General features: G+C 42.6%; 1 protein-coding gene across 4 annotated transcripts in view; it reads right to left on the bottom strand.

Moving 5' to 3' along the window:
• Positions 1–2,134: 2,134 nt before the first annotated feature.
• The window catches only part of FAM120B (family with sequence similarity 120 member B), a 110,407-nt gene continuing 96,726 nt past the window's right edge, over positions 2,135–15,815 (bottom strand). For 2 of the 4 annotated variants that reach the window (XR_012902777.1, XM_025184069.2), the window contains one exon: positions 13,557–15,797. Coding sequence is in view for 3 of the 4 variants with exons in the window: in XM_025184069.2 (XP_025039854.2) it covers positions 15,785–15,797 (13 nt within the window). In the remaining variant the exon portion in view is untranslated. Of the gene's footprint in view, positions 2,280–13,556; positions 15,814–15,815 lie in introns of those variants that run through there. The other 2 variants (XM_075924697.1, XM_025184068.2) reach the window with 2 other exon arrangements.

Raw genomic sequence — 15,815 nt, 5'->3', positions numbered from 1 at the left:
CCTGAAATTATTAGGAGCATGTGCATGGGCATGGGGAGTTTTACAAGCAATTGCAGGTGCCTGGCCCAGTGCTGACAACTGCTTTTTCTCCTTACTGAAGGCAGGACTTGTGAGCATGAGAGAGATTGAATGCTTTGTAATGAAGGTATATTGTAACATTTCTCTCCAGGTGGCACTTTGTTAACAACAATCACAGCCTGATTGATCTTTGAAGGGCTAATTCTTATGTGGTTTGCAAGGACCCTAGAAGGAGCAAGTGTAGAGTGGGGGTACTTTAAAGTATTAGTTGAAAAAAGAATAGTGGCATAAGAAATTTGCAATACAATGCCTGTGTCTCCTTTGCACCCCACAGTAATTTGTTCTTATTCCTGTTATTATCTCCTCAGGCACTAATGGTCACTTTATTAATTAGTTGAAAATTGCATTCTAGGTCAAATGGTAGCCCCTCCTCCCATTGTTGCAAATTGCTACTGGTAGGGCCCAGTAAATGGTAGTGTTACTGCAAAATGGGAATGATCCTTTGCTTTTCAAAATAAAGGCCATGGGCCAGCTGCACTTTCCAGGGTTGCAAAAGGGATTTCAGAATTTCTAAGCAGAGCATTTCCCCAGCCCTGCTTTTAAGCAGTCAGAAATTAACAGCTCATTGTTGAGATTTCTAATCACAGCTGATTGTGTTACTGTATGTGCTGATTTTTTTTTTACACTGAAAAAGCCTGCTAGCACCTCCCTGAACACTGGGACTGAGCTTTTCAAAAGGCACTAGTGATTCTGGGTTGCTCAATTTTTGGGTGCCCAACTTGAAATGCTTTAAAGGTGCCTGATTTTCAGATAGCAGATGCTCAACACTTTCTAAGGAATATGTCCCCCTTTCAAAGCATCTCAGTTTAGGTACCCCAAAATCACAGCTCACTTCCAAAAATTTGCTTTAGGTGTCATTTCAAAGATATTTATACTACATGTAGGAATGAAGCAACATATGTTTTAGAAAACAAGTGTAGAAACATAGTACTCTTAAAAAAGCCTTTAGGAAGAGAAACTTCTAATAGGATTGACAAAACTGTATTTAAAATATAGGGGTTTTTTTTCTTACAACTCCCGCCCCACCTGCCATTATCATCACAATTGTTAATTTTCTTACCCAGTACGTCATGACCTACATTTGCCGGGGGTATTTCTTGCTGCTTTTTGCAGCATGCAACAACTCCTAATCTTGTTGTATAGAGCACAAGGGTGCTGAAGAATTTTTATTGTGTGGATGCTGAAAGCCATTGAACCAAACTGTAAATTCTGTATATGAAGTGATTTGCATCAAGCTAAGGGGTACAGCAGCACCCTTAGTTACAACATCTATATACAGAAATGAAAAAATAAGGGACATCCTTCCTATAATACTAAGGGACTGTTGGCAACCCTATATGGAAATCGTAAGTGTCTGACCTGTGCAGGAAGTGGCAACCCTATATGGAAATCGTAAGTGCTTGACCTGTGCAGGAAGCACTGGAGCAGACCTTCGGAGGTGAACATCAGAGGTCTAGCAAGACATTTCTAGATACAAAGTGTCAGGACATCTGTGGTTCAGCATGCAAGGAACTGACTGGAAGTCAGGGGCTTGGGTTTGTTTTCCAACTCTTAATTGCTAGTATGAAGGAAGCAGTTTATATTACATCAGAGTTTTGCAGATAACTATCACCATGCAAAACATACAGCTCCTAATTTCTATTTTCTGTATGACCACGGCCCTATGTTCTCTCATTTATTTTCTTGCATAACAGTTGAAATCTCTCCAACTGATTTTTCTTCAGCATGAATTTGCTGATGCTCATTCTGCCTTTTTTCCCTTTCCTAAAGGCCACTGAAATCAATGGAAACGCTTATTTGGGCTTTGGGTGCGACCGTAAAAAAACAGAGAAGATAGAAATGGAGATGATCACCAGACAGGGAGAGAAAGGTATATTGATAGAGCAATAAAATATTCATATCTATAAACCTATCATCACAAATAGGTGACTTTTTTTTTCTTACTTAGACAATTATAAAAGACCTATGCCAACTCTTATAAGAACTTAGTATTTTTATCTTTGATTTTTTTCTTTGTTACTTACCAGAAGCAATAGTTTCGCACCATCATATCCAATGCCAGGAACTAATGCATCACTTAATAGAACAAAGCAAGAGAAGCCTGCCTGAGTCTTGCTAAACTTGGTGAATTTGGAGGATTTTATTTCCCTCGTGTTCTAAAAATGTTCCAGTAGGTTTCTTTTGTTTGTTTGTTTGGCCATCTGTAGAAATAATCAAAATGTAACTTCAGTGAAAAGTACTAAAGCAGACACTTTTTGGAAAGCAAGCAAAACTCAGCAAAGGAATTAAACATATAATGTCATTTAATTTGCCAGTTTTATTTTTGAAATGTTCAGTAAACTCTAAAAGTCAATACAGAATGAATGAACTGAGCAAATATATTGCAAAACTTCTGATATTAAGTAGATCTTGAAAGCTTCCTGAATTATTTCTTAAATATGTAAACCTTGGTCTAAACTCATTTATGTCATAAGAACAGCCATACTGGGTCAGACCAAAGGTCAATTTAGTCCAGTATTCTGTCTTCCGACAGTGGCCAATGCAATGCCAGATGCCCCAGAGGGAGTGAACAGAATAGGCAATCATCAGATAATCCCTATCCTGTCACCCATTTCCAGCCTTTGACAAACAGAGGCTAGGGCAGTGGTCACCAATAGCTTGGGATCTACCGGTAGATCTTGGAGCCTCTGACAGGGGATCCTGACAGGTTTGGCCAAGAGGCTATCAAGTGCCAGCACTTCAGCTTCCCTTCACTGCTGTGCAACTCCTGCCCTTTGCCTTGAAGCTGTGTGCCCCTCCCCACACCCCATTTGCTGGACAAGGCAGGGAAGGAAGAGGAGGGGCTGCTGATGTCAGGGTGCCCTCTCTCCCACCCTGTAGTCTGTCTCCCCAGAAAGGTGGGGGGCATAGCAGGGTTTGGGATAGAGGGAGTTTGCTGGCTGTTTTTGAGAGTGGTGCAGACCCTGCCTTAGCCCCACTAATGTCCAGCTGAAGCCAGCATCCTGAACCCCTGCCCCACTCAAACTCCCTCCTGTACCCCTAGCCCTGAGCCCCCCCAGACCCAAATTCCCTTACAGAGCCTGGACCCTGAACCCTCCCCTGCACCCCATCTCCCTGCCCCAAGCTCAGCTCAGAGTCCCTCACACTCCAAATCCCTTAGCCCAAGACCAGAGCCTGCACCTCAACCCTCTGCCCCAGCCGGATGAAAGAGAGGAAGGATGGGGGGGGGGGGGAGGGGAGAATGGAGTGAGCAGGGGTGGGGCCTTGGAGAAGGGGCACAAAGAAGGCAGAGTAAGGGTATTTGGGTGTGAGGTAGATTCTGGATTGCACTTAAATTAACAAAAGTGATCTCGTGCTTAAAAAGGTTGGATACCCCTGGGCTAGGGACACCATTCCTACCCATCCTGGCTAATAAGTATTGATGTAAAATAATACAAATAAAAAAGTTCTTAGTGGATCTCAAAGAGTCTTTGGAATTGATTTATGGGTTGAAAACTCTGTATAGCATAGGGGTTTTTTTCTGGGAGAACAGGTTAGGAATAGGACTGAGGTGGAAAGACTGTGCTACATTTTCTCAAGATGGTCAGACTTATTACTGTGCTCAACAATCAGTATAATTACATGTGGGTTTTTTTCCTGTGTAAATACACAATGTAGGTGTAGTTTTAATACAGGCACACCTCATACCCTCAATAAACTGTACAAAACCAACATATACACCCCTCCCCAGAGTGGAATGTAGATCAGATAATAAAGAAAGGGATCAATGGGCAATTAAACCAGAAGGCAACAATGAATATCAAAAGGCAGCATCATCTACATTTAAATCCTACTAGATGAGCTGCATCTTAAAACACAAATGAAAATTAAATGTCCTCAATGTAAATACAGAGCCAGCTGGGACTCTTGAATGCAAGGAGTTTGGTTCTGATAAACTTAACTCCTCTATGGTTACTTTGAATTCAACCACCAGTGTTCAAAAGGAGATAAAAAGCAGCATTTCATAGCAGAGTTTTAAAAATTAGAGATGCTTTTATGCAAACTTTAAAATATTATGCAGTGTTGAGCTACCCATTTATTATATATTTGAGAGTGAGTGAGCAAGTCTGTCTCTGTCCATCTGTTTTGGAGAACTCCTCCTAAACAAAATGCAGGACAATGTAGCACTTTAAAGACTAACAAGATGGTTTAATAGATGATGAGCTTTCGTGGGCCAGACCCACTTGATCTGAGGAAGTGGGTCTGGCCCACGAAAGCTCATCATCTATTAAACCATCTTGTTAGTCTTTAAAGTGCTACATTGTCCTGCATTTTGCTTCAGCTACCCCAGACTAACACGGCTACATTTCTATCACTATCCTCCTAAACAGTAAGAGCTAGGACCACCAAATTTGGTATGCAGCTTCTATTTATCACAACTTAAAGCAAGGTCAGTGCTTGGTCACATGGGGAGAGAGGCCTGAAGCTCCCTCCTGCCATGTGTACATGGATGCATAAAATCACAGTCCATGTCTCCATTAGGAAAGTGTTTTGAAATTACTAAATGTGACTTAACTCCCACTTTAACAAATTCAAACTAGCACGTCCACACTACAGGGAAGCCTCAAAATTAGTTTGAGGCAGGCTCCATTAAATTAGTCCAGGAACACTGGGGAGTAATTAATTTGAATTACTCTGAGGTAGGGATGTAAGGGAGTAGTCAATTACCTGATAAGCTTATGCTTATCACGTAGTAGAGTTGACTACTCAATCCCCCCCCCCCCCGCTTGCTGCCCATGTCAGAGGCAACAAGGGGGAGGAGCAGGAGCTGGTGCAGGCGAGAGCTGGCTTAAAAGCTAGATCTCCCCAGCATCATCTCTGTGGTGTGGGGAAAAGGGGAGGCAGAGTCGCAGCGGTTCCAGAGCTGGGGCGGGCTAGGACTGCTTAGTCTCCCCCGGAAGCTACCCCTGCTGTGGCTCTATTAGTACTACATTTAAATTGCAGAACAGAAGCAGGGGTAGCTAGTACCTCCCGATTGACTAAGCGAGTTCTCAAAGGAAATTCCATCGACTACTTTTTAATTCCATGGCCCATTATTTTGAAATAATGGGCTTGGTAATGTGGATGCTTATGATATCGACCTTGTGGGAGTTATTTCAAAATAAAGACCTCGTGTAGACCAGGGCATATAGAAGAGAGACAATCACCAGGCAGGTGAAAGGGGCTGGCTAAGAGTGTGCTTCCCTCCCCAGGACTGACCTGGCCCTGAGCCTCCCACCCCCAGGCACTCTTGAGGGGGGAGGGCTGCAGCTTCTCTCCTCCCATTCATACTGGAACATTGCTGGCTGTTCCCCTTCATCAGGAGCCGGGAAATAGTGCACAGTTTGCTCTCTTCTTCCCTCTGGCTGGGGAATGTAGGGGGCTAATGAACCTGGGCCTGCCCCAGCTGAGGGTCAAGCACACCTCCCCTAGCTGTGCCCACTGGAGCTCCAGCAGCCATGAAGAGGCACATTTCACCTGGCCCCAAGCTGCTGCGGTGAGAGAAGGCTGGAGTAGTCTCTCTTCATCCCCAGCCCCACACCACAGCAATGATTTAAATGAAGAAAACCAAAAATTGATAGAGTTAAGGACCTGAACAATGCCGGGTAAACCTTCTAGTAATATAATATTTGAAAATCACAACTGGGGGCAGCACTGCTTTTATATTCCAGTTTTGATCTCCTAGTAAAAGAGTCAAAAGGTCAGTCAGCAGTTGGATGCTGGGTGCTGCCTCCATAGCCTTCCAGGCATCCAAAAGCATTTAATCACTGGGCATTGCCAAATGGCATGAATCCAAGCTGCTTTTTCTTTTTGTGTTTTACATTTTTCACAAGCCAGAGGAGCATTTCCTGTGCAGCCCAGCAGAGAAATGGAGAGCAATACATTTTAAATAGAAACTTTGAAGTGCACATGACTGGCCTGGAAATGAAACCAAATATATTTTATGAGGATTCACACCTATTCAGTACTGACATACTGAATAAGACTCCCTTAAAATTTATTTTATTTGCTCTACCCTTCGTGAACACTAATAATAATAGCTTTAATACAAAATGAGCCAATTAATGGCCTAATGGCTAATTAGGGACAGACGGGAATAACTGACAATACAAAAGAGGAAATGTGCATAAAATTGTATGTATTCCTACCCTCATCCCTTCTGAATTCCTCTTTAAATTGTACACTCCTCGGGGACCACATCCTTCTATATGTACACAAGCCTAGCACAATCCTCAGGTTTGATTGTGGCACCGCTAGGTACTACTGCAAAACAAGTTTCTTGTTATCATATAATAAGAGATGAGATTTTATTCATGATGTTTATACAAAACACATCTTACCCACTAATGAATCATGACTAATGCCAAACCTAAACACTCAGTTTTGTTTCTAGCTTTATCATCAGAGATACTCAATCCTGTAGTGGGGAGCACTCTATCTTCCCATTTCCTGCAATGTTTGCTGCATATTGAGATAAACACAGCATAAAATTAAATCACTACAATTCACCTGTCCACAGTACAACAGCAATCCTGGTAGCATACCTAGTTACAACACTGTTGTGCCCTCACCGTGTTATAACAGAGACTCTGCTCTCGCACTGAGTTCTGTGCAGCCAGATCCCTGAACTCATGTGGAGCTCACTGCAGGATCAGTGTTTGGTTTTTCCTGTGTAAACTAGACAAAACTATATGTATTAGTAGGGATGTCAAGCAATTAAAAATTAGTCACAATTAATTATGAGATTAATCACACTCTTAACAACAGAATACAATTTATTTTAAATATTTTGGACGTTCTCAACATTTTCAAATCTACTGATTTCAATTACAACACTTACTTTATGTTTACTTTTAAGTTACAAATGTTTGCAGTTTAAAACACAAAAGTAATGCTAACTCACCTAATACAAGTACTGTAGTGCAATCTCTTTATCATGATAGCTGAACTTACAAATGTAGAATTATGTACAAAAGACTGCATTCAAAAATGAAACAATGTAAAAATTGAGAGCCTACAATTCCACTCAGTCCTACTTCTTGTTCAGCCAATTGCTCAGACAAACAAGTTTGTTTGCATTTGTGAGAGACAATGCTGCCTGCTTCTTGTTCACAAAGTCACCTAAAAGTGAGAATAAGTGTTTGCATGGCACTGTTGTAAGCAGCATTGCAAGATATTTATAATGCTAGATGCTCTAAAAATTCACCCATCCATCCCTTCATGCACGAACCATTCTAGAGGAAATGCACCCTATCTAATTTGCTGCACAGAGAAGTGAAAGAGAGGAGTAAGAAGCCTGAAAAATCACACAATCGCCATTAAGAGGAAGACCCATTCTTCAATTGCATAAAGTCAAGATTGAAAATTAATAAAAAATGGATCCTTCTCAACAACATGTTGCCATGGCTGGCATTAGACTTCCTGGCACCCGAGGCCAAAACCTGAGCCCCACCAACCAGAGCCAAAGTCCAAAGTCTTCAGCCTGGGGTGACAGGAATCAGGTTAAATGCTTAAGCCCTTGGACTTCAGCTTTGTCCCCTGATCCTGGGGCAGTGAGGCTCAGGCTTCAATCCTCCCTTCTGAGGTTGTGTAGTGATTTTGTTTGTCAGAAGGGGGTTGTGGTACACCACAGTGAAGTTTGAGAACCCAACATATAAATTGGCTAGTACTTATGAGTGTTCAAATGCCACATAGTTTATGATGGGCCACTAACAAACAAAAGCTTTTAAAATAGCTGTATTTTGAGTGTGAAGTAAATTATGGAAACTGTTCAATTATTTTTCTCCTTAACAAATGCAATGTTAATAAGTTGAGCAACTTGGAGTTAAGATGAGTTTGGTACTGAATTGCATGGTTGGGAATCAGATCTGGATCTGTTCTTAGTTTCCGCAGTGTGACTGCAGGCAAGGTGCTGCACATCCCTGAGTGAAGTTTCACAATTTGTAAAATGAAAATAATCAACATCTACCCCACTGATGGGGTGAGGGCTAACTCACTGTTTTACAACACTCAGATTCCTGGTTTGAAGGTGCTACACACTGCAAAACAATGCAATAAAACAGGAATCACCTAGTTAAAGCAAGCGAAGGCCAATGGATTCATGCCAGTCTCTGTGTCTGTCTCTATCAATGACGAGATCTCCTCTATTACACTGGCACAGGTGACTCAATCACTGATGACCAGTGGTATATTCTTCTCCCATTCACCACTAAAAGGCCACTTGACAATAAACGTTATGGCTATGTCTATACTGCGCTCTCTTGCACAAGAACATATGCAAATGAGGTGCGGCAAGGAATATCGCCGCACCTCATTTGCATACCTAATGAGCCGCCATTTTGCACAAGGGGCTTTTGCTTTTTTGAGCAGTCTACACTGCTCATGCTTGTGTAAATCTTCCCTCTTGCGCAAGAGCCGTTCTGCCTGAAAATAAGTGGCAGAACAGCTCTTGCGCAAAAGCCCTTTACGTAAAAATGGCACCTCATTTACATATGTTCTTGCGCAAGAGAGCACAATGTAGACGTAGCCTCCCAGTAAATTATTTATTTCTTAAAATACAGCCGCATATTTTAGATTCGTTGAAGTAAATAGCAATTTAAAGTTTATGGAATAAGATTATTTTCCTGTATTTTTCTCCTTCTCCAGAAATAACCCTACTCAATTCTAATTCCAAACTGCTCTGTATCTAGATATAATACTGAGGGTTTGTTGACAAAATTGTATGAGTGTGCATACTGAAACGTGACATTTGTCAAGAAAAGCAACCATTTTTGTTGACAAAACATTTCCAGTTCCATGAGGGACTTGTGTCTTTGCTCCTCCCTGTGTTCTTGACAAACATGCAGTGTGGACACCATGGGGTGTTTTGTCACAGATTCTGGCCTCTAAAACGTGGCCCACAATTCCCAAGCAGCTATTCTAGTCAGCAGTTTGAACTCTGCTGCCCTGCAGCCAGGTGATCAGCTACCAGCTCTGTCCCCTTTGCAAGCCCTATGAAATTGAAATCCCATTTCCTGCTGCCTGATCACCTGGATCCTTCCCATGGGCTGGCTCAGCATGCAGTCGTCTCGTGGTGTCTTCCCAAGTGCCTATGCCTGCCAATGACTAATCATCATGGCACCAAACACTCACCTGGACTGCCACGGAGCTGCTGGATGTGATCAGTGTATGGGGGGAGGAGTCTGTTCAGTCCCAGCTGTGAGTGACCTGTAGGAACTGAGACACATACAGGCACATTTCTCAAACCCTGTGTGAAAAGGGGTATGAGTGGGATGCTCCAGTGCTTCACCAAAGACCTTTCGTTTCTATAAGGAGCTGGATGCTATCCTTGGCGGACACCCCACCTCCACCGCCAAGAGCCACATGGATACTTCAGAGGGTGTGGAGTACCTAAGCCAAAGGATGAAATTGTAGATGAAGAGGTTGAGGTAAACGAGAACCCGGGGCTCCCCCCACGGTTGCAAGCGTGTCCGGCAGCCAGGAACTGTTCTTCACTGCTGACAGACATAGCCAGCCTGAGGGACCAGGAGGCAGGGGATGAGATGCCGGGCAAGTGGCCGTGGGGTGCAGGGCTGAGGGCATGGAAAAGTGGAAGGCTGGCTTTATTTCAGTGAGCTGCACATATTCCTGTGTAGCTAATCGATGGGCTGAGCAGGGTGTTGATGTTCACTGTGATCTCAATGGAGAGAGGGGTTGTTGAAACTTTTGTTGAGGTATTTGTACATTTCTGCCTCAGATTCCATGGCAATGCAGCTTTGTCCCCTCCCCCATTACAGGACACTAGCCCGTACCATTCATCAATCACTTATGCAGGAACCAAAGCAGCACATACATGGGCTGCATATGGAGCAGGGTGAAAGCTACAAGCCTGGAGAAGTTGTGCCCTGGTTTCCTTGCTTACTCTGAGCAGAGAGATGTCTGCCAGCATGTTACCTGCCTGTAGAGAAATGTGGCATAAATCGAACCATATTCCTACGAAGGGAATTTTCTAGCCCTGGCTGGAATTTCTTTTGCCCATATGCACTGCCCCTCCCCCTCAATCCCCTCACTGCGATTATGATGCTTGCAGAGGTGCATTCCTTGCAAGGATCATAGAGAAAGTGAGCGGAAATGTTGGGAAAGGGGTTTGTAAGTGAAATGTTACAACATAGAACTCGACGTTAACAGACTCCTTTTTGTGCATTGTGCTGAAGAGCAGAGACCTTGAAGGCCCTGCTATGTACTTCATTGGAGAGACTGAAACAGATAAGGAAGCACCTTAGGAAAAACAAGGAGAATTTGGTTTGTGAAGAATTAAATCAATCAGCAAGTGAGTGCAGATGTCAAGAACACCATGTTGAAAGGGAGCTGTGGAACCACAAGAACCACCAGACCTTCAGCAGACAAGCCACAGAATGCACGATCGGTGATGGACAGTGATCTTCAAGTGTTTAGCGAAGCAGTAGAGTGAGCCAACACAGGTTCACCCACCCCCTGCCCTGCAGCAGATTCAAAATTCTGTGTCACCCTACCCCACCTCTCTCTCCATCCTCACATTCCTTTTCCCTCTCTCGGAGTCCTCATTCTCCCATGCACTATGCCTCTCCCAACTTTGATTATGATACTTGGACATTTGTGATGTGTTACTCTTTGCTGCACCTTCCTCTTCACCTCTTGGGGGTATTTTATTACATTTCAGCACACTGTTCTCTGATGAATAAAGACACACTTTTATATTGATCCCACTTTTTTATTTACTGTTTAATGTCACAGACCAGTCGATGTGAGCCCAGGTGCAGGCATAAAGGCATGTTCCTGTCGATGGGAGGGACAGGTTGTGTTGTGTTGAAGCAACTGTAACAGAACTTTATTTCAGGGCCCCTCATTTTCAAAATACACCCTCAAAGCCTCTCTGATGTTAACAGAAGCCCTTTGAGCTCCTCTGAGAGCTCTAGTGTCTCACTGTTCATATTCTGCAGCCAAACCTAAGCAGACAATTCTCCCTTACTTACTTTTACACAAAATGCAAGATGCAATAAGCCACAATAGCCATGGGACTTTAGTGAGGTCTAGCCTGCCATACAGACACCGTCATCTTGTTTTCAATCTCCCAAAGGCGCATTCAACCACTATGCAGTTGACCTGCTAAGCCTGTTGTTAAAACACTTATTACTGCTGTCCAGGTACCCCGTGTATGGTTTCATGAGCCAGGACTGCAAGGAGTTTCAGCAGGGTCTCTCAGGACTTCCACATTCCCCACTGTAAACTTGTGATCTGTAAAGAGAATCCCTGCCTGCAGCTAGCTTTCTATACAGGCCTGTGTTCCTGAATACATGTGCATCATGCATCTTTCCAGACCACCCCGCACTGATGTCTGTGAAATGCCCATGGTGATCCACAAGTGCCTGTGACACCATCAAGAAGTGCCCCTTCCTATGTACCTGATGGCAAGGTGGGCTGGCATTAAAATTGGAATGTGTGCGTCACCTATTGCCTCCCGCACCCCAGCTGGGAAATCCCATGTCTATAAAGCCAGTCCCTATGTCAGGAGTGAGGAACCTCAGGCCCACGGGCCAGATGCAGGCTTGTGTGAATCCAGCCCCCCAAGACTCAGGGCCCCCACCTATGCATTGGGGAGCCTGCACTGACACTCCAGACTCACACCCCCCCCCCGCCACTGCTCTACTGTGGGGCTGGAGCACTCAAAATCTACTAGCCGGGGCACCCCTAGGCTCTGGTGTGGGAGGGAGACGTGGGGTGTGTGTTTCTGCTTCTTACTTGAGGGCCACATCAGTGAGGGATTTTTTTATTAATTATTATTATTTGCTTCTTGTGCATGTCCCGACTAATTTTTCTGTGGGGCACTGGTCCCCGACCCAGAAAAAGTTCCCCACCTCTGCCCTGTCATGCACATTTCCCAGTCACAGTTCTCCGTAGGAGAATGAGATTTATTGCCCTGCACACTTGCAGCAGCACAGTTCCAACGGTCGACTTCCCTACTCCAAACTGATTTGCAACTAGAAAAACAAATAGTCTTGCAGCACTTTCGAGACTAACAAAAAATGTAGATGGTATCATGACGGACATCAATAAGGAGTTGCCAGTTTCCACACAGCAATTGCAACATGCTTCTCAACCAAGAAGGCAGTTCTCATTCGGATGTCCTTGCACCGCAGGGTGGGGATCAGCTCAGCACACAGCTCCACAAAAGTTGCTTTATGCATCTTAAAGTTATGTAATTACTAGTCTTCATCTCACACCTGCATGACAATCTGTGCTGGTTTCCCAAGTCCAGAAACACTGATCTACTCTGTACAGCTACTCTGTGCCTGGCAAATGCAATGATAGGTTGCCACTGTTCATATCATGCACAGTGAGACTCCTCTGAGTCTTCTTCCTCTGTCAGATGATCTCTGCTGCCATGCATGAGGTTCTCACCACAGTTAATAGAGTATGAGAGAGAAATGTGGGATCCATTCTTTCTCACTGCAGATCTCAGAGTGCAAGGCAGAAAACAGCAGTTGGAAAAAAAAAAGCGCAAAAGGATGCCAGGAGCCCCTGAACAAAGCAGTGCTGGATGGGATATTATGCACAGTCCCTAGATGCCCCACACTTTGTTCTGCAGTCCCTTGACACATAGCAACAGATGGTGTCGCCAGGCGCTGTGGGATACATACCCACAGTACATTGCTCCCGTTGTCAACAGGGGAGCTAAAAATGTGGGTACAATCTGACAACAGAGCAAGTGTAAACACACTTTGGCAACTTTTTTTTGGTGACTTCTGTGTATCAACATTAGTTTATGTGACAAAAGTTGGTAGTGTAGACATACCCTTAGTCTTGCCTCAGTGCAGGAGACTGTTTCATATTTGTGTAACTCTGTCTGTCCCCTGTAGCTCCTTCTTCCTCCTAAAACTCCAGGCATCCCAAGTGGGGCAACAATGTTAGGTTAGAAAACGTGTCAGTCAGGCATTGAGGGACTCCGTCAAATCTGCATTTTCAGGAAGGCCTTTTTTTCCTTGTGTGATTTCCTTTTCTCGCTTACAGCCTCATGTAGTTCTGACTAGCCTTGGCTATGAGAGCAGAACCAAAGCCCTCTGATATAAGCTAATATTCCTTGGGAGTACAGCACCTGCATGGATCTCCTGGTCCAAGCCAATGATTTCTAAGGAGAAATAATCTTTTGCTCAGAAGTCTGGATAATTAGCAACTTCTGGCTATAGTCAAGCATAAGAAAAAATGTCAGCAGAGGGTGCCTTTAAATCTCACTGGTAATTTTTAAAGTGCCAAAACCTAGCAACGCAAAGGCTTTCAGTAAATTCTCCTAAAAAGCTTTGACTAGCAGGTAGTACATTTAAAAATAAAGTAAATAGCTGGTAGGAGAATAGGGTAGGACTGCCCTAAACATAATCATATGATCCTCAGAAAGCAGATCAGGCAAAACTAGTGTCATGTTTTAAAAAGAGTGAAATCAGAATCACTTGTTTTTATAGAATTAAAAATGCTGGGCTATTGTTTATTTATTTAGCTTTGTATTAATGTCACAATACATTTATTGTATTTTAGTCAAATACATACAAGAAAATAATACTATATTGTGTACAAATGACAAAACCTTTATATTTACAGAACTCACAGATGAGATGGGAAAAACTCAATGGATAGTTGGCTCAAAAGCAAACATCTGCATAAGACCTAAGGAGTACCAGAGCTAACTAGCAATAGAATGAATTAAAAACTAGCTACTATTAACTGTTCCACACAGATAAATCAACCTTCTGTAGTGACTTTGGAATCCATCTGTTGTTAATCCTTAACATTAGAAATAAGCCTATTATTTCAGAGATAAGAATGTGTATATATTCATCAAGCCAAATATTTGAACACACAAATTTAATCTACAATATACTCCCTCCTCCCCCCCCCCCACTATTTTGTATGCACTACCCCACACGTAAGGGGAAATCCATGTGACAAATTGTACGCCTGTGAGAAAATGATTTATGGTACATGTCTGGTTCCACTCCTGAACACCGTTCACTAATCTATAACTGTCTATTATAGATTTCGTGGGTCTGGCCCACGAAAGCTCATCATCTAATAAACCATCTTGTTAGTCTTTAAAGTGCTACATTGTCCTGCATTTTGCTTCAGCTACCCCAGACTAACACGGCTACATTTCTATCACTAATCTATAACTGGTGAGACCATTCTGAGCATCTACACTGTAATCAATGAGAGTTTTGCTATTGATTTCAATGGAGACAGAATTTTAACCACTGTGCTTCAAATAGCTGACAAACTTTTTGTTTTGTTCCCATCTCCCTCATTTCAAGTGTCCTCCAAAACTGCAGAAGTCCAAGACCCAAGATGAGCAATATTCTTCTTGCTAATTGACACGCTTAAGGTTTGATGTATAAACACTGCAAAAGGCTAGATATGGGACCATTATACAACTGAAAAGGGAACCTCTAGGTTTCCCAATGGGGGGAGGCAGCACTCATTTTTGCTCTGGGAGACTTTAAAATAATGAGCCTTTAATGCTGTGAATAATTTTGTGTCTAGAAAAGGTATCTTTAGAGAGTTCTAAAACCTATTAGCTATAATTTCCCTCTTCCTTTGAGCCCCTCATGTAATAATTAAGCCACCTGGCTTTACAGGCAGATACAAAAACGTATTTTTAAGGTAAAGTTATCTGAAATACTTCTAAAACTTTTTTCTGTAAAAGATGTGGCATACATGGAATATATGTATATGTGGCTGGGATGACTGCACGTGTAGAGTATGTCTACACTGCAAATAAAAATCCACAGCTGCCTGCACCAGTTGATTTGAGCTAGCAAGGCTCAGGGCAAGGGCTCTTAAACTGCAGTTTAGACATTTGGCCTCAGGCTGGAGTTTAAGCTCTGGACCTTGTAAAATGCAAGGGTCCCAGAATTTGGGCTGCAGCCCTAATCTTAATCCAAGTTAAATTAGCTGGCATAGGACAGCCACAGATATAGATATATCATTTCCCTTAAGAAAAAACTTAAAAAACAATGTATAGTCTAGTAGCACCTTAAAGGCTAACAAAACATGTAGATGGTATCATGAGCTTTCATGGGTACAACCCACTTCTGTCATCTGAAGAAGTGGGCTGTGCCCATGAAAGTGCATGATACCATTTACATGTTTTGTTAGTCTTTACGGTGCTACTAGACTATTCTATTTTTTAAAGTTTTTCCTATTACAGACTAACTCAGCTACCTCTCTGAAGCTTACTCTTAAACTCACTCATGGCTTTACCACTTTAGACTTATTCTAACTTCTTCACCACATAAAAGTAGCCTCCATTTCTGTACATATTTCCTTTACAGTCAGAAATCATAATTGTCTGAGACTTTTATAAAGCAGCTATCACTGTGGAATTGGGAATCAAACATTTCAAAGTTTGCCTCAGAGCATAACACATACTCTTACAAACATTGCTAATTTAATGAAAAGAAGTATGAAAAGTCAAAATGAAATGGAATTGGAAATACTGAGTGAAATCAGGGTAATGTAATTAAATACTTCTCACGACCAATCTTAAAATGTGTATTGGATTTATCATATTATTGACAGTACAATAAAAATACAGAAATTATTTTATTATATTCAATTTAGAGTACTTTATAAAAAACATTTTGTCGTCTTATCACTTTTCATTCGGCTCCAATCATGGACAAAGTCATCTGGGCCATCTAAAATACAAACAGTCT

Source organism: Pelodiscus sinensis, chromosome 3, assembly GCF_049634645.1.
Source record: "Pelodiscus sinensis isolate JC-2024 chromosome 3, ASM4963464v1, whole genome shotgun sequence".
Taxonomy (NCBI): Eukaryota; Metazoa; Chordata; order Testudines; family Trionychidae; genus Pelodiscus; species Pelodiscus sinensis.
The sequence above is the reverse complement of the archived record's forward strand: the minus strand, read 5'-3'. Positions and strand labels throughout refer to the sequence as shown.